This window comes from Pan paniscus, chromosome 3 (assembly GCF_029289425.2).
Source record: "Pan paniscus chromosome 3, NHGRI_mPanPan1-v2.0_pri, whole genome shotgun sequence".
NCBI lineage: Eukaryota > Metazoa > Chordata > Mammalia > Primates > Hominidae > Pan > Pan paniscus.
In genome coordinates this window covers 80,836,434-80,860,267 of record NC_073252.2, presented here as the reverse complement: position 1 = coordinate 80,860,267, position 23,834 = coordinate 80,836,434, and the positions used below count along the sequence as shown (strand labels likewise).

The 23,834-nt window shown below is 35.9% G+C and overlaps 1 protein-coding gene and 1 long non-coding RNA gene across 5 annotated transcripts in view; one reads left to right on the top strand and one right to left on the bottom strand.

Moving 5' to 3' along the window:
- The window catches only part of GABRB1 (gamma-aminobutyric acid type A receptor subunit beta1), a 447,651-nt gene that overhangs the window by 16,141 nt on the left and 407,676 nt on the right, over window positions 1-23,834 (top strand). For 2 of the 4 annotated variants that reach the window (XM_034958855.4, XM_008969063.6), the window contains 2 exons: window positions 21,935-22,026; window positions 22,445-22,512. In XM_034958855.4, coding sequence (XP_034814746.1) covers window positions 21,954-22,026; window positions 22,445-22,512 — 141 coding nt within the window. In that variant the 5' untranslated portion in view covers window positions 21,935-21,953. Of the gene's footprint in view, window positions 1-15,261; window positions 21,753-21,934; window positions 22,027-22,444; window positions 22,513-23,834 lie in introns of those variants that run through there. The other 2 variants (XM_034958857.3, XM_003816021.7) reach the window with 2 other exon arrangements.
- On the bottom strand, window positions 1,977-22,687 carry LOC117980005 (uncharacterized). Its single transcript, XR_004671122.3, has 4 exons — window positions 22,551-22,687; window positions 21,963-22,076; window positions 5,077-5,288; window positions 1,977-2,831 (listed from the first exon to the last, which is right to left on the bottom strand). It is a non-coding gene; the product is annotated as an uncharacterized LOC117980005 (long non-coding RNA).

Genomic DNA, 23,834 nt, shown 5'->3' with positions numbered 1-23,834 from the left:
CTTTGAAAGCTTCCTTTTTAAAGGCTCTACTAAACAGTTCACAAAACAAAGACATTCGGATGAGCTGTGCAACTCTGTGCAGATAAATTTTACCTACCACAGCTGACATTTTAACCAGGCTTCTGCTCACCTCTGGATAAATTTGGCTGTTTTGCTGCAGATTCTCAGCCAGCCTTTGCTTTGGTGCATACTCAAGGAAGCTTTCTCAATGAGTGGCACACACTGTCTTGTCCTTCCTTTAATAAGTAATGAAACAATGCAGGAGGAATTGCAATCACCAAAGTATTTCTTTTTAAAAAAATGTTTAAGATGTAATCAGATGATCATGTTATCTGAGCAACAAACTATAATAAAATATAGCCAGTAAAGCTAACCAGACCCATTTGCTGACTATTAGAGCAGTAATAACTTTTTACATTATTTAGCTCAGATCTCTGCCTCATCCTTGCTTAAGAGATGAGAACCTGAGGGGTTAAGTAACAAAATAAAGATCACATCTAGTCAGTTAATGGTAGTTAGGTCTCCTGCCTCCCACTCTAATAGTCTGTGAATGATTGCATAACAATGATTGTGTTGCACACTAATGAAGGAAATATTGTAAGCAATGCAGAGCTTACTTTATTTTGTCAATGCAAATAAATATGATCAACTCAAATGTTGCCACATTTCCCAGTAACTTTTATTATTGTGAAATTATCATGCCATCACCATATATTCTTATTATGTAGCAAAGTTCCTGAATCTTCCTCCCCAAAGCTGGAATGTTGTTGGCTCTGACCTAGTGTCATCCTGACTCCTGAACTTCTTAGCTGTTTCACTTTTGGAACATTGCTTCTCCACTCTGGGTTTCAGTGTCATTTGCAAAATGAGGACAATGATAGTGCCTATTTCATAGGATTTTTATCAAAGATGAAATGTGTTAATACATGTTAAAACTATTTGAAGAGCTCCTGGAACATAGTTAGCACTAACAAAGTGTGAGTTCTATTAATAACTCACACAGTGGATTTTTGAACCTGACACTTTTTTTTTTTTAACTCATTGCCACTGACAGAGAGTCCTTCTTCAGCTAGAGGTAAAAATCTTAAAAGTGTTAAAACATTAGAGAGTTAACACGTTGGTGTGAATAAGTTTTAGTCAAAGTGAAAGTGAAAGCATTAGACTAGTTGTAGTTTCAATGGTAGATGAAGTTCAAAGGTCAAAGTACCTAAAAATTGAGAGGAAATGCAGCTGTGTGGGAAACATTAGCAGAAAAAGGTGGGAGGGCCCAGGGACAAACTTCAAAGACTTTCCTGTTTTGCCCAAGACCTCACCTTATCATTGTTGCTGCAAAAATAAGGCCACAGGTATGAGCTGGACCCAGATCTGTGATCCCACTCAGGACTGAGGGAGCTGCAGTAGATATTAAACCCAGCTGTGAACTGTCTGGGCGGCAACTACAGAGAAAAATGGACAGCAAGAAGGATGTGAGCTGAACCGAGGACTTCTACCTGGGGTACTGCTTGCTTGGGGCCAAAAACTAGGTGCAAGAATGAATAAGGGTAAGGTCCCAAGTAGGGTCAAATGGTTTTGTTTGACCATTTGGGAAACAGAAACGTATCAGACTCAGACTCAGAGGCCAAGCTGCTCCCAAAGAGATCATTTGTGGGCATGCACATCTGTTCTGGTATGTTCCAGTCATGGTGGTGGGGTACATGAGTTTGATTAAGCCTTGCTTCACTTTGTATTTTTCATGTAGTTTCAATCTTAGGGTAGCTCATTTATTCATATTCTCTGAGTAAAGTGCACTTCTTAATAAAGGGGAAAAACTTCCCCTTTTCAAGCTTTAAGATTTGTACCTAAATCTAATTTTATGTTTGATGAATGAGTATAAATCTTCCCACCAACTATATATGCTGTATAGGCTTCTATAAAAATTCTTCCCAATCATTAAAAGCCCATTTTAAAAAATATTTCCAAATACAGGAAAAAAAATCTCACAGTAGAATATGATATAATAAACATCTAGGTACTCCACACTGAGCACTATTAAATTCTAACATTTGTCAAAATTGATTCAGAATTTAAAAATAAATTAATAAAACATTACAGATACAATTAAAGCTTCCTGAGTATCCACCACACTGTACTTCATTTGAAAGGAACCACCATATTGAATTTGGTAGTTTATTTCATGCACACTTATATATTTTTACATGTGTATACAAAATAAATACCATGTAACATTATTTTTTGTTTTAAATATTTTATATATAATATCATCATGCAAATTGATGTTTTTAAGTTCGGAAGTACATGTGCAGGTTTGTTACACAGGTAAACATGCATCATGGGGGTTTGTTGTACAGATTATTTCATCACCCAGGTATTAAGCCTAGTATACATTAGTTATTTTTCTTGACCGTCTCCCTCCTCCCACCCTCCACCCTCTGATAGGCCACAGTGTGTGTTGTTTCCCTCTATGTGTCCAGGTGTTCTCATCATTTAGCTCTCACTTATAAGTGAGAACATGTGGTATTTGGTTTTCTCTTCCTGCCTCAGTTTGCTAAGGATAATGGCCTCCAGCTCCATCCATTTCCCTACAAAGGCTTTTTATATTAATTTGTATTTTTGAGATTACCTATGTTTAAACATAGTCATGGTAATCAACCCTAGCCTCTATAACAAAAACAATACAAAATAATGAAAAGTTTATTTGTTCTTCATGTAAAGTCCAATGTTTTTTATTCGTATGCATTCCTCGGTAGCTTGTCTCCAAGTGTTGACACAGGGATCTGGCTCCTCTCATTACATGGCTCCACTATCTTAGATTCCCTTTTTCCAGCCATTTTCTGTATACATGGGAGAGAAAGGAAAAGGAGAGAAAACACATGAGATATTTAACCATCTTAGCTAAGAAGTAACCTATGACATTTCTTTTCACATTCTTTTGATCAGAACATGTCACATGGTCATTGGAACCTCAAGGGAAGTATGTCAAGAAGCCTGTGGATGTTGGTACACAACAGATTCTGCCACAAAAATATAGTTGTAGTTCATTTGTGTAACCACTGCAAAGTTTTCCATTGTATGAGTACACCACAATTTATTCATTCTCCTGTTGATGGGCATATACCTTGCTTTTAATTTTTCACTACTATAAATTAGAGTGCAATGAACATTCTTGGACATGTCACTTTGTGCATTAGACCAACAAATTGCATTCTGTGTGTGTGTGTGTGTAAGGCTATTCTTATCTTTAGCATTACCAATTACACCTGATGGTTTTTCAAGGTAACTAAATAATTTGTGTTGCCATCTCTCTACATACTTAAGAACACTTGTATTATTGTTTTAAAATTATTTTTAGAAATCAGCTGGGTGCCCACCACCATGCCCGGATAATTTTTGTATTTTTATTAGAGGCAGGGTTTCACCATGTTGGCCAGGCTGGTTTCCAACTCCTGACCTCAGGTGATCCACCCACCCTAGCCTCCCGAGTGCTGGGATTACAGGACTGATCCACTGTGCCCGGTCTGTGCAGACAATTTAATGAACAAAATGATGTTTCTTGGTTTAAAAGAGAGTAGAATCAGTTTTTGAACTAGGTGCTAAAATGTCCAACCTGATAATGCTAAAAATGCTGTTCCATCAGTTTATTTACATTATTTAGGTTTAAGATATTTTCATGTGCGCAGTTGTCATTTGGATTTATCTTCTTTGAATTCTATTCATATCCATTGCTCATTCTTTTATTGACTTGGCTGTCTTTTCCTTAGTTATTTAGGGAGCACTTTGTTAATCCTAGATTCTATTTTTTGTTATAGGCTATTATCTTTTGCAAAAATATTTGATACCAAGTTTTTAAACTTCCAATAGTGTCTTGGAGTGAAACTATGATAGAAGGAAGAGAACAAATTTATTACTTTTATGTGGAGTTGAACCAAAATAGAATTTTGCATTATGTAGAAGATTTAAATTTGAAAATAGTCAAGTTTATGAATCTTTTCACTATGGTTTGTGTTTTTTCTGTCTTGTCCAAGAAATTTTTCTCTAAAATAATGTCACAAAATTTTGTCCCATTTATTTTAATTATAAAATTTGATAGGATTTTCATTTATCTCACCTTGAGTACATTTTTGTATATGCTATGAAGTAGGTATCCAGGTTTATTGTCTTTTCCTATAGATAATCAACTCTAAAAACACTAGAGATCTTATAATCTCTCATTTGCAGTGTTACCTCTATAATGTATCATGTATCCATATATTATTGGAACTGGTTGTGAATGTCCTATTCTGCACTTTTACAATTTCCATAGTTTCATGATAGATTTTGAGAGCTACTAAGGTAAAATCTTCCACTTTGCTTTCTACAAACACTTGCAGCTAGCTATTCTTTGCCCTGGGTTTGTCAATATAAATTTTCAAAGTGTCATCTTTATAAAGAACCTGTCAATATCTAAATCTAACACTATTGTCATGTTTGTATTATAGGATAAGCACTATTGACATCTTCTTTTATGTTTTATAAAGCAAATTTTTTTTTCCTCTCCTACACTTTTACAATACTTCTGATCACCAAAATGTGTAGCATTTCCCCCTCTCTCCCCACCAGCCTCCCATACCTAGCAATTCTCCACTTCTGGGTTGGACATCAACTGGGTGTCCTACAATTTAATTTAACTCTGACACTATTTACCTCGAAATAGCATCAGATCCCACAGGTTAAGGACTTAGATTTTCCTCCTTTATTAATGTCCAAACTGAAAATAAATATGATATATTAATTCAGAAGTTAAGTATATGATTCTGAAGCAAGAGAAGAGTTAAAACCACAGGTTTAAATTTGAGAAAAATTGCCATATAATTGGTAATTAAATCCAGGATATAGATAAGATACTCTATGAAAAAGTATAGAATAAGGCTATAGAAAGACATAAGATGAAGTTTGGGAAACTATAGTATTTAGTAGCTGTATTTATTTATTTATTTATTTATTGAGACGGAGTCTCGCCCTGCCTTGCAGACTGGAGTGCAATGGCACGATTTTGGCTCACTGCAACCTCTGCCTCCCAGGTTCAAGTGATTCTCCTACCTCAGCCTCTCAAGCAGCTGGTATTACAGGCAACACGCCACCACACCCGGCTAATTTTTTGTATTTTTAGTAGAGACAGGGTTTCACCATGTTGGCCAGGCTGGTCTCGAACTCCTGACCTCGTGATCCGCCCACCTCAGCCTCCCAAAGTGCTGGGATTACAGGCGTGAGCCTCTGTATCTGGCCTAGTAGCCATATTTATTATGATGAATCTATAAATGAGACAGGAAAGAAAAGGCAGAGATTTAAGAGGACGTATAATAATATAGAATAACAAATAATATGTTTCAAAGAGGGTTAGGTTGATAAAATTAATAGTGTTGAGTATTACTGAGAATTTAAGGATAAACAGAAATAGAAAATATTCATTATATTTGAGAGAGTAACTATTATATATGTCAATACTGTAATATCCTTAATAGATTAGATTAGCCTAAATAACAATGAATTAGTCCAAACAAGACTCCTTTTCCTTTTTTTCAACAGTGACTCTTCCACATTGGAAAGCAAAACTATGAGACTCTGGGATGTTGTGGCCTCTGGCTTTTAACTACACTGAAGTGAGAGCTCAGCATAAAGGCTTCCTTTACTGAGATGCAAAAATGACACCAAATGGTTTCAAAGCAATAATTGGAAAGTATTGCCAGCAATTGCTTACCATAATTTGTAAAGATTATCAATATGTTATATAAGCAACGGGCAAGCATGAGCCTGTTTTACATGTTTACTATCTGTGATCAACAATATAATACATTGAAGCTTTACTATTTATCCATACAGTCCCTGCAAATATTTATTTATTCATTTTGTTCTTAATTTATTCAAACATATTTTCGAGATCCTACAACATACCAGGATTTTTGCTATATTCTGTCCTAGAGGTCATAATCTAGTAGAAAAAAATATATTCAGCTAACGATAGAACTATGGTAAGAAGTGTACAAATAGAGGTTTTGGCCAAATGCCACAGCAGCTGGAGTATTAGCGAGGACTAGACCTTGAAAGTTCACAAGGATGAGATGGGCAGAAAAGCACTGCAGGTAGAGGATGCAGCAGGTGAAAGGCTTGCTTCTGGCTTATACAGAAAGTAGGAGTATATCAGTGCTAATTAAACACTGGGTATGTGGTAATAGGGGAGAGATTCAATGAAAAAAAAAAAACAGTAGAAATAATGTAGGTTAGAGAGAGGGAGATGGTTCCCTTCTTACCCAGGTATAACATGTTGCTTTAAACAAAACATGAACCAGGCTGCAAAAGCCAAAAATTCTTTAGAAAATGCTGCTTTCAGGCTTTGCCCTATAAAAAGTCATATTCTCAACTACTGAATAAAAAAGCCAATTCTATTATCTTTTTCTTTCCTGTCATTAAGATTTTTCCGTCTCTTTTAATAATGTGTAATAAAAATTTTTGAAAATCCCTATTTGACTTGATCACTAAAGTGACATAGTGACACTTTAGTGAATCATAGAATTGCTTAATAATTTTATGGATAAAAGGAAAATGAAATCCAGAAATGTTCTTTACCGTCCTCTAGGTGACAAAATTTCTATCTGTGCAGACTATTTATTTATTTATTTATTTATTTATTTATTTATCTATCTATCTGAGATGGAGTCTCACTCTGTCACCCAGGCTGGAGTGCAGTGGCACAATCTTGGCTCACTGCAACTTCCATCTCCTGGGTTCAAGCGATTCTCTTGCCTCAGCCTCCTGAGCATCTGGGATTACAGGCGCCGACCACCATGCCCAGGCTAATTTTTGTATTTTTAGTAGAGACAGGGTTTCACCTTATGGGCCAGGCTGGTCTCCAACTCCTGACTTCAGGTGATCCACTGACCTCAGTCTCCCAAAGTGCTGGGATTACAGGACTGAGCCACTGTGCCTGGCCTGTGCAGACAATTTAGTGAGCAAAATGATGTTTTTTGGTTTAAATGAGGGAAGAATCAGTTTTTGAACTAGGTGCTAAAATATCCAACCTGTTATAATTAGAAATTTTAACTTTTAATACATAACAAACTTTTAAAAGCAGAACTTGAGAATACAAAAATTAATACTCTTCTCAGATTGTAGGAAGTGCTAATAAGGTATTTAGAAAGAGACGCTGTGGAGTTAAATGACCTGAAAAGTAATTCCAAATCTGCAATTTACTACATGTGCGGCCTTCTCCATGTTTTATAGTTTATGCGTTTATGAAAGTGTTGAGTCACATTTTTTAATTCCCTGCTTGTGTTAACATTCAAGTCTAAAGGATTGCTTGGGATCATGATTTTGATATGACACAACTGTCAGGGAAAAGTATTATGACTCTGGCAGCTATGTGAAATTACACTAACTTAAATTGTAGCTGATGGTCGCATTACTCACATTATTTACTCAATCTCCTTGGACAACTGAAAATAAACATTTTCTTAACTGAGCAGCATATAGCATTTAACTTAAAGGAAACACTGGGAAATATGAGATAGACTTCTTTGAGAATTGTACTATGACAACCACTGTAAGAAGCCACCAAAGGCTAAATCCAAATAAAGAAATAAGAAACACATTGGAAACAAATAAAAGCCTATAAAACAGGAAAGAGTAGCTGTAACCAGGAAAGTTATGAAATCGAATGACTTATTTTTTCACACTCACACACACACACACACACACACACACACAAGCATGCTGGCTTCTAGTTTTACCACTGAATCTCTGAAATATTGTCAAGATACTTAAATTTTTGATGACCTAACACCCTCACTGTGACTGTTTTATGAACAGCATCTGACTCATCTCTCAATCAAAATTTTGCGCACTGCTTTGAAGCTGTGGAGATATTCATCCACAGATTGTTAAGGAGAAGTTCAGAGTATGGTTAGAAAACTTGTTATCCTCTTTTAGAACTCAAATCATTAAATTGTTGTTAAATTCAGATTTTCAGATTTGAATTATTGACTTTTTCAAAATAAAATCTCTTCTCTTTTCTATTGTTATTCATGTTTTCATTTAGTTTTTCCTGCTTTAAAATAAGTTTTCTTTTCTCTTCTTTCTTCTTCTTTGTCATCATCTTCCTCCTCCTCCTCTTCCTCCTCCTCCTCCTCTTCCTCCTCCTCCTCCTCTTCTTCCTCCTCCTCCTCTTCTTCCTCCTCCTCCTTCTTCTTCTCCCTCTTCCTCCTCCTCCTCCTCTTCTTCTTCTTCTCCTCCTCATCCTCCTCCTCTTCTTTCTTCTTCCTTTTTCCTCCTCCTCCTCCTTTTTCTTCTTCTCTTCTTCTTCTTTCTTTTTTTTTTTGGTTTTGGAGAGACAGGCTCTCCATATGTTGCCCAGGTTGGTCTTGAACTCCTGGCCTCTGTCTGGCCTCAAGTCATCCACCCACGTCAGCCTCCCACGTCAGCCTCCCAAAGTTCTGAGATTACAGACAGGAGCCACCATGCCTGGCCTTCTTTTCTTCTTTAACAAATAATCACCTTACATCTAGTGAATTGTTAAATTGCTAATGTCTCTGCTTCTTAGTAGTAAGACTAATGCCACAAAAACAGTATGATAATGTCAGAAATCTACAATTTTAAAATATGTAGTTGACCTTTTTACAATATAGAAGTTAGGGGCCCTCACCCCCCAGGCAGTTGAAAATCCATGTGTAATTTTTGGCTACTCAAGAACGTTACTAATAGCCTACTCTTGGCCAGAAACCTTACTGATAACACAAGCAGTTGATTGACACATATTTTATATATGACATGCATTGGGTACTGCATTCTTACACTAAAATAAGCTAGAGAAAGAAAATGTGATTAAGAAAATCATAAGGAAGAGAAAATATATTTATTATTCACTAAGTGGAAGTGGATCATCCTAAAGATCTTCATCTTCTTTGTCTTTACATATGAGTAGGCTGAGGAGGAGGAAGAAGAGGGTTTGATTTTGTCGTCTCAGGAATGGCAGAGGTGGAAGAAAATCCACGTATAAGTGGACCCGTGCAATACACACCCATGTTTTTCAAGATTCAGTTGTATTTTTTCTTCATCATTTTTGCTCTTATCTTTACTGACAATTTGTAAACTGCACATACATCACTAGCTTTTCAGAAATGTATTTTCTCTGAAAATATATTAAACTTTTCATTTAAGACATTTAATGAGATCAAATGAAAATAATTTGACACTCCAGACCTCAAAACTCAAGACCTCAAAATCCACTAAGCAACCGCATTGAAAAATATGAATTTCTCATCTGACTAATGGTAACTTCCTTACGGCCTCATATTGGTCGATCTATCAACAATTTTTCCTAGATGCTCGGCCCTTTTCCTAGATGCTTGGCTCTTCACTTGGCTCTCAGCACACTTCATTCTTCTGGTTTTCTTTCTACCTGTTTCTTCTTTGTCGCTCTTTCTAGTTTCTTTTTGTCTACCCTAACCTCAAAAGTTTGAAAGCCCCAGCATACCTGGAATTTCCTTCCTTTTCTACCTATGCTCACAATATTATTGAAATTATGCAGTGTGTTTCATTAAACACTATATTAGTTTGCTAGGACTGCCATAACAAAATACTAATTGTGGCTTGAACAATGGAAATTTAATTTTCTCATAGTTCTGGAGGCTGAAAGTCCAAGATAAATGTGTCAGCAGGTTTAGTTTCTCTCTCTCTCTCTCTCTCTCCCTCCTTCCTCCCTCCCTCCCTTCCTCCTTTCTTTCTTTCTTTCTTTCTTTCCTTCTTTTCTTTCTTTCTTTCTTCTTTCTTTCTTTCCTTCTTCTTTCCTTCTTTCATGGGCTCTCACTTTGTTGCCCAGGCTGTAGTGCAGATCTCAGCTCACTGTAACCTCTGCCTCCCAGGCTCAAGCAATCCTCCCACCTCAACCTCTCTAGTAGATAGGAAAACAGGCACATGCCACCACCCTGGCTAATTTATATATATATATAATATATGTATATGTATATGTATACGTATATGTATATATATTTTGTAGAGACAGGGTTTCACCATGTTGCCTAGGCTGGTCTCGAACTCTTGGACTCAAGCAATCCACCCGCCACAGCCTCCCAAAGTGCTGGGATTACAGGCATGAGCCACTGTGCCCAGCCAATTTGGTTCCTCTTGAGGTCTCTCTCCTTGATTTGCAGATGACTGCCTTCTCCTTTTGTCCTCACATGGCCTTTCCACTGTGCATGAGCATGTATGGTGTCTCCTCTTTTTATAAACACATCAATCATATTTTATTAGGACCCCAACCTTTCTGACCTCATTTAACACTGATTATCTCTTTGAAGAGTACTTCTTCAAATATAGTCACATTCAAGGATAGGTCTTCAACTTATGAATTTGGGGGGAACAATTCAATTCATACGAACAGTATCTATGTGCTGCTAGCTTTCAAATGTATACTTCCAACCAAGGCCTCTTCCTTGACATGGAGTTACCCCGCTGCCTACTCAGAATTCCCACTTGGATTTCTAATAAACATGTTAAACTCAACATGTTTGAAACTGATTTACAATGCAAACCTTCCCCAAACTGTTTATCAACATCCTCACCATCTCAGAGAATGGCAACCCTTCCATTTACTCAGCTCGAAGATATCGGAGTTATCTTTTACTCACTTCTTTTCCTCACATCTATATCCTCTCTCAGGAAGTCCTGTTAACTGTATCTTCACAATATATCTGCAATATGACCACTTTTCATCACCTCTACTACTACTATAATTTTCCCACTTGGATTACTGACTTAACTTCTTCCACCCTTGCCCTCTAATAGTCTATATTCTAGAGTAGCTAGAGTGCTTCTGTTAAAAGGCAAATCAGATCATGTTATTTTATATCAAATCCTTCCACTGGTTTTCCATCTTAGAGTGAATGCTTCAACTCTCTGACTCACCTCCTGTTACTTTTTCTGCCACTCACTCTGCTCTAGTCACACTGGCCTCCTTAAACCTACCAGACACATTCCTACTTCAGTATCTTTGCACTTGCAGTTTTCTGTTGGTAGTGCTCTTTGTCAACATATTTACAAGGCTCAATCCATTGCTAACTGCAGTTCTTTACTCAAATGTCACCTTTTTATACAGGTCTTCCTTAACCACTCTTTCTACTTTTCAACAAACAAAACCCTCCACAGATTCCTATCTGCTATGACCTGATTTAATTTTTCTCTCCTATCACTATCTAAACGTATCATATACTTAACATATCTGCCTTTCTTATGATCCATCCTCTTTACTAAATATTGCTAAATTTATTTATTTATTCATCTATTCAACAAGCATTTATTGCATATCTGTTTTGTGCCAGACAGAATTCCACATAAGTAAGAGACATTAGTAAGTTTTAAAAAAGGTTATTTTCCTTAGAGCACTTTGATTTAGTGGTTTTATTATAAGAATGTATGTGCTGATAATAAACAGCTGTGATACTCTGCCATGTGTGGACACAGGAAATGCTAAACTACTAGGAATAGAGGAATCATGATGAAGCTGGGAAAAAATAAGAGGTAATCAAGGCAACCCACAGAAATGGCTGTGCTTTCGGATCCTCTGCAGGTATGTTTATCTTCAATAATGTGTGGTCTTCTCTTGAATATTCCAACTTTTTTTTACTCATCTACTATCTCAGTTCCTTCTTCTTTCTGGGAGAATTATCTGTTCATCAATATTTAAATATTTCTTTCTCTATCCTGTGTCTTTTCTTTATCAGGAAAAGTATAGCAAAACAGTTGATAATATTGAGTTTTGATTTTGACTTTGTGGGCTTGAACTCTGGTCTTGTTATGTCTAAGCTATGTGACCCACTACAAGTTACTTTTCCCATCTGCTCCTCCTTTTAAGAAATCAAAAAAATAATAATATTACCAGAGCTTAGATATATTAGGTATGAATGACTTACTATACAAAAAAGACTTAAAACAGGGCCTGGAACAGAGTAAGCACTCAATAAATTAGAGATTTTATTTTTAATTCCTAATTCCTAGTAAAGAATTATGGCTTATTTAAAATATCTTCTTTCTGTTTCATCAAAATTGATAAACCTCATGGCTCCTCCTCTAACTCATAATTAGTTTCTGTATCCCTTGTCTGCAGCTTCAGAATAATTTATTTTAACAATTGCTTTAAATTTCACAGCACTGTACTTAAAAATTGGAGAATATTTTATTTTACTGGTTTATTTGCTTCTCACTTTATTTTGTGTGTTAATTACTTCTTTCCTGTATTAATGCTTTGTTTTCCTATAGTAATCCTTATGTATTTCTTGCTAAAAGGATCCAATGGGGCAAAATGTTCTTAGTCCTTTTATGTCTAAAAATGATTTTATAGTGCCAACACAATTGAATGTTAGTGTTTTAGAGTATGAAATTAGCACTTCAAAGTCATTTTTCCTCAGAATTTTAAAAACATTGCTTCATTGTTTCTGGTACTAATTTTACTGGCCAAAAGAATGACAAATTATTCTTTTTTCTATGTAGATAATATGATTTATTTTTCTCAAGAGTGTTTTAGATGTTTTTCTTTATCCATGATGTTCCAAAATTTCATCAGAATATGACTAATTAATGCTGTTTAACATTCAATCACGTCAGAGAAATGCAAATCAAACTGACAATGAGATGTCATCTCGCCCCAGTTAAAATAGCTTAGATCCAAAAGACAGGCAATAACAAACGCTGGTAAGGATGTGGAGAAAAGAGAACACTTGTACACTGTTGGTGAGAATGTAAATTAGTACAATTACTACGGAGAACAGTTTGGAGGTTCCTCAAATTGAAATTGAGCTCAATTCCTCAAACTAAAAATTGAGCTACCATATGATCCAGCAATCCCATTGCTAGGTACTTATCCAAAAGAAAGAAAATCAGTATATCAAAGAGATATCTCCACTGCTATGTTTGCTGCAGCACTGTTTACAATAGCTAAGGTTTGGAAGCAACCTAAGAGTCCATGAACAGATGAATGAATAAAGAAAATGTGGTACATATACACAACAGAGTACTATTCAGCCATAAAAAAGAATGAGAGCCAATCATTTGCAACGACATGGATGGCACTGGAGATCATTATGTTAAGTGAAATAATCCAGGGACAGAAAGACAAACATCACATGTTCTCACTTATTTGTGGGATCCGAAAATCAAAGCAATTGAACTCATGGACATAGAGAGTAGAAGGATGGTTACCAGAGACTGGGAAGAGTAGTGGGGGGCCTGAGGGGAAGCTGGGATTCGTTAACGGATACAAAAACAGAAAGAATGAATGAGACTTACTATTTGATAGCAGAATAAGGAGACTGTAGGCAATAATAACTTAAATGTACATTTTAAAATAACTTAAAGAGTGTTATTGGGCTGTTTGTAACTCAAAGGATTAACGCTTGAGGGGATGAATATCCCTTTCTGCATCATTCTTATTTTCTTTATAAAGTTTTATCTTTCTATTTTTGTTTTTTGGTTATGTGTGTTTTTATTAAAATTGCCATTTTCAAGTCTTATTAAAGTTTTGTCATTTCATGATTATTGACAAAAGAACTGGAGTATGCAGTTTGTTTATAGGTATATCTTTTGGTTTAAAAATAACATACATTCCTGTAAAATTTGGAAAGAAATATGTAAAAGTATAAAAGAAGAAAAAATAACTGCAGCCGTTAGCATTCAGAAATAATAGATGAAAATGGTTAATTTCTTTCTATTCATTTCATATAATTAAAAATGTGGGATTTCACATGTGTAAATAATCACAATAAATGTGATGATTTCACATTGCATGACCATATCAAACATCTCGTGTACCCCACAGGTATATACACTTGCTGTGTACCAACACAAATTAAAAACAGAAAAATGAAAAAAATTGAGTAAGGGTGTAAACTAATAACTGTTGTTATTCCGGGAACATTACTTTTAAATATTATTTCCTCCCCTTCTTTTTCTCTGTTCTTTTCTTATGTAACTCTTGTTAGATTTTTTGGATCGTTTTCAATGTGTCTTTACCTTTTGCAATGCCATCTAGATTGTTATTTGTTTCTATTATCTAGCTAACTAATAAAATCTTCTACTGTGCCATTCAACCCATTTATGGAATTTCATTTTAAAATTTACAATTACATTTCAATTTCATAAATCTTAGTTTTTGTTGTTGTTGATTTTTTGTTTTCTCCTAGTAGTTTGTTTCTTGTTGTGTACTCTTGGATGCTTTTATACTTGTTTGAAAGTAGTTTTACTTTCCATGGGATTTAATTTTCTGCTTCTGGAATTTACTTCCTATACTTCATGATATTGATTTTTCTTAAAGGCTTGCTGACTTTTTATTATATGCCCATATTTTTATGTGAGGGTTCATATTGAAAAGTATTTTATTTCTTAAGCACAAATTAAAACCATTCCATGACTATGGCTAATACATTTCTAATGACAGGAAGGGAAAGAAATTTGCAATCCCCCAAATCCTCCATCCGATATTTATTCAGCTTTAGTATGTAGTAGCAGTGACATGCGACCGAAGAAAATATTTGTTGTTTAAAATGCTGGATGATTTAAGTTTTATCTCTCACAGAGAGGATAGTTTTATTTTAAAAATTTTTTATTTCCATACGTTTTTGGGGAAGAAGTGGCATTTGGTTATATGGATAAGTTCCTTAGTGATGATTTGTGAGATTTTGGTGCACCCATCACCCGAGCAGTATACACTGAACCCATTTGTAGTCTTTTATCCCACACCGCCTTCTGACCCTTTTCTTCTGAATCCCCAAAGTTCACTGTGTCATTCTTATGCCCTTGCATCCTCATAGCTTAGCTCCCACTTATGAGTGAAAACATATAATGTTTGGTTTTCCATTCCTGAGTTACTTCACTTAGAATAATAGTCTCCAATTCCAGCCATGTTGCTGTGAATGCCATTAATTCATTCCTTTTTATGGCTGAGTAGTATTCCATCATATATATGTGTATATATATATATATATATATGTTATTTGTTTTTATTATCTAGCTAACTAATAAAATCTTCTACTGTGCCATTCAACCCATTTATGGAATTTCATTTTAAAATTTACAATTACATTTCAATTTCATAAATCCGTATATATATAGCATATATATCACATATATATCATATATATATGTATCTCACAATTTTTTTATCCACTCATTGATTGATGCATATTTGGGTTGGCTCCACATTTTTGGAATTGCAAATTGTGCTTCTATAAACATGCGTGTGCAAGTATCTTTTTCATATACTGATTTATTTTCCTCTGGGTAGATACCCAGTAGTGGGATTGCTTGATCAAATGGTAGTTCTATTTTAGTTCTTTTAGGAATCGCCACACTGTTTTCCATAGTGGTTGTACTAGTTTACATTCCCACCAGCAGTGTAGAAGTGTTCCCTTTTCTGCATCCATGCCAATATCTATTATTTTTTGATTATGGCCATTCTTGCAGGAGTAAGGCGGTATTGTATTGTGATTTCGATTTGCATTTCAGGGAGAGGATAGTTTTATAAACTTGATTTTTTTTTCCACAGAAAGTAATTAGATTATTTCTTAATTAATTACTGTCACTATGTCATATTCTCAGTCCAGGTTTTTCTAAATTTTTCTTTAAATCTATTTTAAAATAATTTTAATGACAACAAAATAAAAATGACAGATTAGCAATGATCTTATCTCAGTTAATTAATGAAGAATATGTATTTAACATGAGGCAGAGTAAAAGAAGTTTTTTTCGCAAACAAATCCCCAGATTTCTTTGGCTAATCTTGTCTTGCTTAGCTATAAATTGGAAACATACCTCTCACCATCTTACTCCATTCCTATCCTCTTCTCATTATCCCCTCTCCTCTCACCACTGCAAACATAATTTTGTTCAATTTTGCCTTTACTACTTCCGTTTTTTTTTGTAATGCCATCAACTTTAAAACTCAAAGCCTTTACTTGTGCTTTCCACCTGTTCTAACTCCTCCCAAATTCTCAACTTGGTGAATTTCAAGATCTAGCAGAAAGTTTCAACTCTATTGAGGTGTCTTCCCTGATATTCCAAGGCAAGAAAAAATGTTTTTGCTGGCCGCAATGGCAGCTACTCTGAAGGCCGAGGTGGGAGGATCTCTTGAATTCAGGAAGTTTGAGATCAGCTTAGGCAACATAGTGAGACCTTAGTGTAAAAATAAATAAATAAATAAATAAAAAGTCCTTTTCACGTTTCTAGCATTTTTTATTATATATTGGTGATTTGGGTGCCCTTGCCCCAACAGTTTTATCACTTATTGTTGCATAGTTCTAAAAATGTTTTTAAATACACTCACGAATAAATGAATTAGCGCAAAGGTTATATGTTCAGCTGGAAAGTGTTCACCAGATAATCACCGGGTTGTTTGTTTTGTTCTCCAGTTAATATCGGGCACTAAATATTTATTTTATAAAAGAAGGTAAAAATTATAGTTTCTACTAAACAACAACAATAAACAGTAAAATCTATTTTACTATAAAATATGTAAAAACACATTAACACAGATATAAATGGCAACACTTTTTAAATGATGCTCTACAAACAATATATTACTGGTAACAGGCTTAATAGTCCTCATTCTCTGTGACTTTTCCTGACCCACAGCATTACAGGGATCAACTAGAGGGCACAACACTGCAAATCAGGATTTGCAGAGTATCCTTCATAAGATTCTACTTGGATAGCATGGTCTTCTGTACTCAAATACAAATTCTTTATGTAATTTGGGCTTCTTCTAAAATATAAATCACTAATAACATACGTTAAACCCTAAATGCATTTAATTATACAGGAGAAGTTGCAAAAGCATTTAATTATCTCAGTAGAGGTTAAAATATATTTTATGCTGGCAACATTTTTCTTAATTAGTAACGTACTAGAAAAGAATGTAAACTGTCATTAGACTATTTGAATTTGAATTTTGTCTCTCATTTTTTGTTTGACCTTGGATAAGTTACTTTCTGTGTTTAAGTGTCTTCATCTTTAAAACAGAACTAATTATATATCCCTTCCTCTTAAGATATTATGAACACTAGATATGTCAAGTGTTTAAAATAGTGCTGATAAATAATAAGCCTATTAAAATGTTAACTATTCTTATTAATGCAATGGTAACATTTTAATAAAAGTAATGGCTTAGAACATCTCTTTATTAGTAAGATAGAGTGTATATTTTGAAACAAAATATCATATTTATTTGGCTAGAATTATACCTGAAAGGAGCAATGAATATCCTTATTATCACCACAATTTATCAAACAGTAAAAATATCATAAATAATAATTTGAGAAGACATTCCAATAAGTATAAACCCAGAAAAAATTGCAATATGAATTTTTAAATATAATATGAAAATTGTTACATAACAGGAAGTAAAAATAAAAAGAGGTAAAAATATACTTGGCTTATTACATGATATAAGTTTTATCCTCAAAGGTCCATGCTATAATATATAAATAAGAAGAGCTGAAAAATGCAAAGTGAAAAATGCATTTTCATATAGCTAAAGTATATTAAATAGCTGGCTATTAATATAACCTGAAACACAAGAATTTTTTTTTAAAGAAAATAATATATCCCTAGAGGATAAATTGATATGCAAAAAGTGAAGTGGTACCATTCCTATTAACACAGGTTAAAATGACTTCTTAAGTTAATTAGAATATTTAATGCAATATAAAAATAGCATGAGATTTTTAGATTGTATTAAATTAATGCTATATTTAAGCTAGAAAATAAAGTATGTAAACATAACAAAGGATATGTAAATATCTTGAAAAGCAATAATGGTGTTGCTGCCTTATCAAAATTCATACTTTACTAACAATGAGTGATTATAATAAAATTATATCATATTAGGTTAAATCAGAAAAACTGATCAATTGAACAGAAGGCAAATGCCACCAATACATGCATCCAATAACATATTATATTACTATTAGTATTACAAATCATCCTTAAAATAAATTGTGGCAATTTATACTGTCCCCAAAGTATATGAAATTGTATCTTTCCACAGCTTCCATGATACTTAAGGTTAAACCATTTTAAACTAGCAAACCAACAAGTGAAAATGGTACTTCATATCTATTTTTAAAATTGTATTCATTTGATTACTACTGAGCTTGAAACTTTACAATATATTTATTGGTCACTTAATTATTTTTTAAAATAATTTCTATTTTTTAAAAAATTTTGCAGGTACATACTAGGTGTGTATGTTTATGGGGTACATGAGATGTTTTGATATAGATATGTAATGTGAAATAAGCACATCATAAAGAATGAGGTATCCATCCCCTTAAGCATTTATCCTTGAAATTACAAACAATCCAAATACACTCTTTATGTTATTTTAAAATGTACAATTAAGTTACTGACTACAGTCACCCTACTCTGCTATCAAATATTAGGGATTCTTTGGTGAAATGCTTGTTACAATTGTTTGCTCATTATTTATTAGACATTTATTTCTCTCATTGATTGGCATAAACATTTTAAAATATAAATTGCAAATGTATCTCCTAATTGGTCACTTCGTTATCAGCTTTGATCAGCTTTTTGTAAAATATTTCAAATATCTGGAAATATATGGAGAGTAGAATGATGAACACCCACATATCATGTTGTGGCTAATTGGAATGAAATTTTTTTGATAAAATATTGTAGATTCATTTGAACCCTAAAGTGTGGTATCCTTCCTATTTTTGTTCTCTATTCTGTGTATGTGTATATATATACATACACACACAAACACACACCCCGACACATACATATACACCATATATATGTATATGTGTGTATATGTGTATATATATATGTATATATGGTATATATACATATATATGGTGTATATGTGTATATATGGTATATATGTACATAATATATCTTCTGGGTTTTACACTTAAATGTTTTAAAATTTATGTTATCATGGCTCATTATATCATTCTGCACCTTGCTCTTGTTTCGTTTTTGCTCAGTGTTTTACTTCTGGGATTTGTCAGTGTAGAAGCATGTAGACATTCAACTATTTTGACTGTTGTATTACATTGTGTGATTATATTCCTATTTATTTCCAATTAATAAAAATTGTTGCCAGCTTTGCACTACTAAAAACAACACTGCCATAAACATTCTTAGACTGCATGAGTTTATCACTAGGGTATATTCTGAGTGGTAGAAATTCTGGGCCAAAGAGCATGGGCATCTTTGACTTTACTAGTATGTCCAAAGAGTGGTACAAAGTGTTTAGATCAATTTATATGTCTCCTGAAAATATATGGAGTTTTAAAAGCCAATTTTTAATATTCTTAAGTTTTGCATATCTGATGAGTTTAAAATAGTGTACACTTCCTTTAATTTGCAATTCCTTATTTAGAGTGGCTTTTGATCTTTTCTTATTTACTTCTGGAAGTTTTTTTTCTGGTAATTTCTTTACACAAACCCTCTGATGGTTAAATTTGCTGAAAACATGTTCTTTCTATGTATAACTTGACTTTTCAGAAGAAGCTTTGGATTTAAAGAAGGTTACATTTTAACATAGTTATCGCAATAATCTTTTTTATCATTTATAACTTTGTTCATCTTTAGATCTTTCCTTTTATCACAGTCATAAAGATATTCTCCTATATAGTTTAAAGTTTTGAAAGTTTTGTTTTTTGTATTGAAGTTACGTATCTACCTGTAATATATTTTCATGTATGTAATGATGTAAAGATCTACTTTTTTCCCTTATGGATAATAAATTGTCTTGCAGCATTTATTGAGTAGCTCATCTTTTCCTACTTCTCTTAAAATAGAGGAGTATTTCTGTGCTCTCTATTTGCTCGTATTATTTTGCTTTTTATCCCTACATGAATTCCATGCCAAAGACAAACTGATTCAGTTTCTATATAGCACAATAATGTCTTGATATCTCAAAGGCAAATGCCCCCATATTCCTTCTCTTTTTTTCTTCTTCTTCTTCCAGGTTTTCTTGGCTTTTATTTACCCCCTCATTCTTCTATTTGAATTTTGGAATTAGTTTATTCATTTCCATTTAGAATGTAGGAATTTTGATTCAAATTGGTTATATTTCTTACATTGGATAGAATTGACATCCTTACAATGTTGAGTCTTCCCAATTACCCATATGGTACATTTTCCATTTATCTAGGTCATATTTTGTGTATTTAAATAATGTTATGTACCTTCACTCTAAATTTCTTGTGCATATTTTTCCCCCAGTTATTCCTAGGTACATTAGAATTTTTTGTTATTATTGTAATGGAATAAATTTTTCTATTACGTTTTTTTGTTTGGTAACTCCTGTGTAGGGAAATACTAAGAATATGCATAAGTTTCTTGACCTTGAGACACTTCCATCCTAGTTAGAAGCTAATTTTTAAGCTGTCTCCTCTTTCCCTCATAAAAGTAAGCAGCAGACTATAATAGGAGTAGGGATTACAATTCGCTTTACTTACACTTGTGTGTGTCCCTCTCCCATTAGATGTGAATTTCTCTAGGTCAAGAACCCTTTTTGAATCAGTTATAAGTCCCAGAATGCCCACAACAAAATTTAATATATACTATTTAACAAAAGAACAAACACCTAGTCCAGGGCCTTCTGCCTAACATGTGCTCAATGACATTTGTAGAATCGAAGTTACTGAATTTGATTTAATTCAAACAATACTTGCTCCTGCAGAATCCCAACCTACTGGCGAACAGAGGTTAAACTGTCTGGATGTTTCAGAGTTCTGCTAGGGGTCACAAATACCACCTTAAATGCTGTCAATTTAAGAAGGAGATTTTTCTTATCACAACCTGGAGGAAAAGTGGGGCTTGCAGTGGATGGCCCTAGAAAAAAAGATTGCCTGCCCAGAACTGCTGCTGGATCCTTTGTTTCCCTCATTTCCCAACCTGGATGAAAAACCACAAGGGGAGGGAAGAAAAGTGGGGTGGAAGAAAAGTTGGCTTGCCCCTCCTACTCTGCCTCCTACAGAAGTCTACACCAAGCCAGATGTCCTAGGATGCCTCCCAAGGGCACCTAATTTTTGGAGTTCTCAAATACGTCCTGAGTTTCCTCTGTACCTTTAGTAACTCTCCTGTTCCCTCTCTCTCCACTCTTCCCTGCTCCCAGTCACCCCCACCCACAACCCCCGCTGATCACATCCTCCCGGTGCCCGCCACAGGCAACCAGAGAACAACAGACCCGCCTCCAGAGTCCCCGTTCTAGGACCTCCCTGACTGTCAACGAAAGATGCCAATCACAGGCAGCCTTAGCCAGATCACTGAGCGCCCAGTAAAAAAAACAAAATCAGGTTGAGGGCAGAAATGAAATCAACATAGCAACCTCCAATGCATGAAGGAAACTCCGTTTACACATGCTCGTAGGATCCCCTGCGTGGAAACAGCAGCTTGTCTCTGACTACCCGGAGGACATGGAGCACCCCAAATAGGAACTTTAGAGGGATTGAAATCTGTTGCCTGTTCCACTAGGAATATTGTTTGCAAGGCACAAGGTGTCTTTTGGTAGTGAGCGCGCTCTGCGCATGCGCAGGTCCATTCGGGAATTACTGCCCAGCAGCCGACTAAGTTGCATTCCTTGAATCTTCGCAGAAAAGACAATTCTTTTAATCAGAGTTAGTAATGTGGACAGTACAAAATCGAGAGAGTCTGGGGCTTCTCTCTTTCCCTGTGATGATTACCATGGTCTGTTGTGCACACAGGTGAGCTGCTGTTGTTGAATCTCTCTCTTTCTCTCTCTCTCTTTTTTTTTCTTGGTATGTTTCTTTTTACGTGTCTGCTGGATCATGTATCTTGTTGTTTGGGGGTAGGTGTGCCTGTATCTTTTTATATGTGCTCACAGTTTGTGCTCATTTTGAATACGGTCCCTACTTCTTCCCCTTAGCACCAATGAACCCAGCAACATGTCATACGTGAAAGAGACAGTGGACAGATTGCTCAAAGGATATGACATTCGCTTGCGGCCGGACTTCGGAGGTAACGCTTCATCTTTTTTCAACCTGTAACCCATCCTTAGTTCTCCTTTTCTGTCAAAGATAAATGTCAAAAAAAAAAAAAAAGGCATGTCATTTTCGTAAGCGTGCACTATACCCTGGACACACACACACACACACACACACACACACACACACACACACACCCCGGGTCCCCAGTCTCAGGTGGATGAATCCTCAGGCGGAGGCGACCTTCTCCCGGGCCGACACACCCTCTGCATAGTCACTGCATCACGCGTGTGCCCACACCTGTTTTCCCAGGCAGTCCCCTGAAAGGGGTGGTGGGGGGAGCAGGGAGGGAGCCCGTTAAGAATGGAGTAAGGGCTGGGAAGCCCCCAGACCCTCCCCAGCCTGCTGTCACTGAGAGAATCTGTTCCTAATGTGGCCCACCTCCCCGGCAGGGCCCCCCGTCGACGTTGGGATGCGGATCGATGTCGCCAGCATAGACATGGTCTCCGAAGTGAATATGGTGAGTGGCCTCCCGAGGGGCCCGGCGGTTCGGCTTACGCAGATGGGAAATGGACCGGTCCCTTTGCCCTCTGCGTTTCATTGGCGGTCACCTCGCCCCTGGCCCCTGAGGTCCCACTCCGCACGCGCTCCCCGCTCCGGCACACACACCCGGTCGCCCCTGGTTTGTAATTTCGACACACACGGGCTACTGCGGTGTTCCAGGGGAAACGTGCTCGTCACTATTTTGGGAAGGACGAGTGACTGTTGCGCCGTGGATCTGCTGGGGCGGAGTCTGAGCGTTACTTTAGCTGGGTTTCCCTGCGTGTTTGGATGAGGAGGGCACCATCTGCTGGCAGCCGGGCGGCCTGCACTAGGGTCCCCGGACCGGTGGTCGGCAGCCATCACCTCCCCAGGCGCGGTGCTGGCAATCCCCATGGCCCTCGCAGTCCGCGAGCCCGGATGCACCAAGGCCCTGCCACCGAGAGCACAGTCTGGGTTTCAAAGTGTCCTCTCTCTCCAGGTTCAGGCACACCGGGTGGCAGGAGCAACAGGCTAAGACAACAGTCCATGTTTGCTAGTAGGAAAAGTGCCCGATCCTGGGTAGGCTTGTATTGTTCTCTTGCGGGAGGTTATGAATTTGTCTTACTGCATCTTGCAAATTTAAGTTGAAACAGAATAAATCAAGTCATATTGCTTCACCTTACTCTAGAAACCTAAGCATGCCTAAAAATCCTGATAATTTAAGGGACGTTGGAAGGGAGAGGGGGCGACAGTAACACAGCACAGTCCTTTCATTTCAAAGAGGTCAACATTCTTTTATATATTTCTTCCCTCTCTTTTTGGAAGCTATTGCAAAATGAACTGAAATAGCTGCCACTTTCTCTGTTGGCTGGTTCCGTCCACTGTGTGTAGGAGTTTTCTACTTAGAGTTTCTAACTGTTGCTTCTCGTAAGACGGAAAAGCCTGTTGCTTTTCTAGAATCAACCACCCAGGGAACAGCTAGATCTACGTGAGCAAAATGCCATTTTTATTCCACTTGTGAAAAAATGTTATGGCGGCAGAAATTTATAAATCCTGAATAATTTAAAGAGTAAAACCATTTGAGATTGTATCACTCTATGGCTATAAAGGCTATTGAATTGTCTTTCATTTCATTCCTACTGTGTCGTTTTATTTTAATATACTATGGTTTAAGAATTCTTTTCTTTTCCTTTTTAGGTTATGTTAAGGTCGAAATAAATATGTCTATAGCTTATTGAATAGGAATAGAATAAAAAGTGTGACTATTTAATTTCTGTATTTTGTAGTTGTAGCGGCTCCTGCTTCAAATAACGTATTTAA